The following is a 568-nucleotide window of genomic DNA, read 5'->3' as shown; positions in this document are numbered from 1 at the left end:
TAGGAAACAAAACCAACCTGTTTAGAGTCCCAAGAGTTCGTTACCGGAATAAGTTAGTTACTCTGGGAGCCCCGGGAGGAACTAGGCTGATGAGTCGCGAGGGATGGATGAGAGCCGCTGGCTGCTGGCGGCAGTCTGGAGCAAGGCAGGAAGTCGCTTTGCCGGAAGCCATGGAATCCCCTTCCCCCTGGCCCTGGGGAAGCGGCAGCACCAGCTGCCTCCCAGGATCAGTTCGAGTCCACCCGTGCCCCAAGCACACCCAGTAACAGAAGAGAGAGAGGGAGGGCGAGGCCTGATGCTCGCGTCGCGTCCGATGCTCACGTCGTGTCCGATGCAACCTGCCGCAGGTGCCCGCTCTGGCCGGGGGCGCCGCGCGGAGGTACGGGCACGTACGGGGTCGCTCCGGTCTTCTCGAGCTCGTAGGAAATTGCTGCGAGCGAGGGTTTAAGCGCCCCTTAAACCACCATGATTTTGACCTCGTCGTTCTCGTCGGCGCGGTAGAAGAAGGGAATGCAGGGGTTTTCCAGCGGGGAGCCCAGCCGCTCCTGAGGGTTCTGGATTTCTCTGA

The 568-nt window shown here is 61.4% G+C and overlaps 1 protein-coding gene across 1 annotated transcript in view; it reads right to left on the bottom strand.

Moving 5' to 3' along the window:
- Positions 1-455: 455 nt before the first annotated feature.
- The window catches only part of GOLGA2 (golgin A2), a gene marked incomplete at its 5' end in the record, with an annotated part of 17,473 nt that continues 17,360 nt past the window's right edge, over positions 456-568 (bottom strand). Inside the window, one exon of the mRNA XM_010161667.1 lies at positions 456-564. Coding sequence (XP_010159969.1) covers positions 456-564 — 109 coding nt within the window. The remainder of the gene's footprint in view (positions 565-568) is intronic.

Source organism: Eurypyga helias, unplaced genomic scaffold, assembly GCF_000690775.1.
Source record: "Eurypyga helias isolate BGI_N326 unplaced genomic scaffold, ASM69077v1 scaffold28351, whole genome shotgun sequence".
Taxonomy (NCBI): domain Eukaryota; kingdom Metazoa; phylum Chordata; class Aves; order Eurypygiformes; family Eurypygidae; genus Eurypyga; species Eurypyga helias.
The sequence above is the reverse complement of the archived record's forward strand: the minus strand, read 5'-3'. Positions and strand labels throughout refer to the sequence as shown.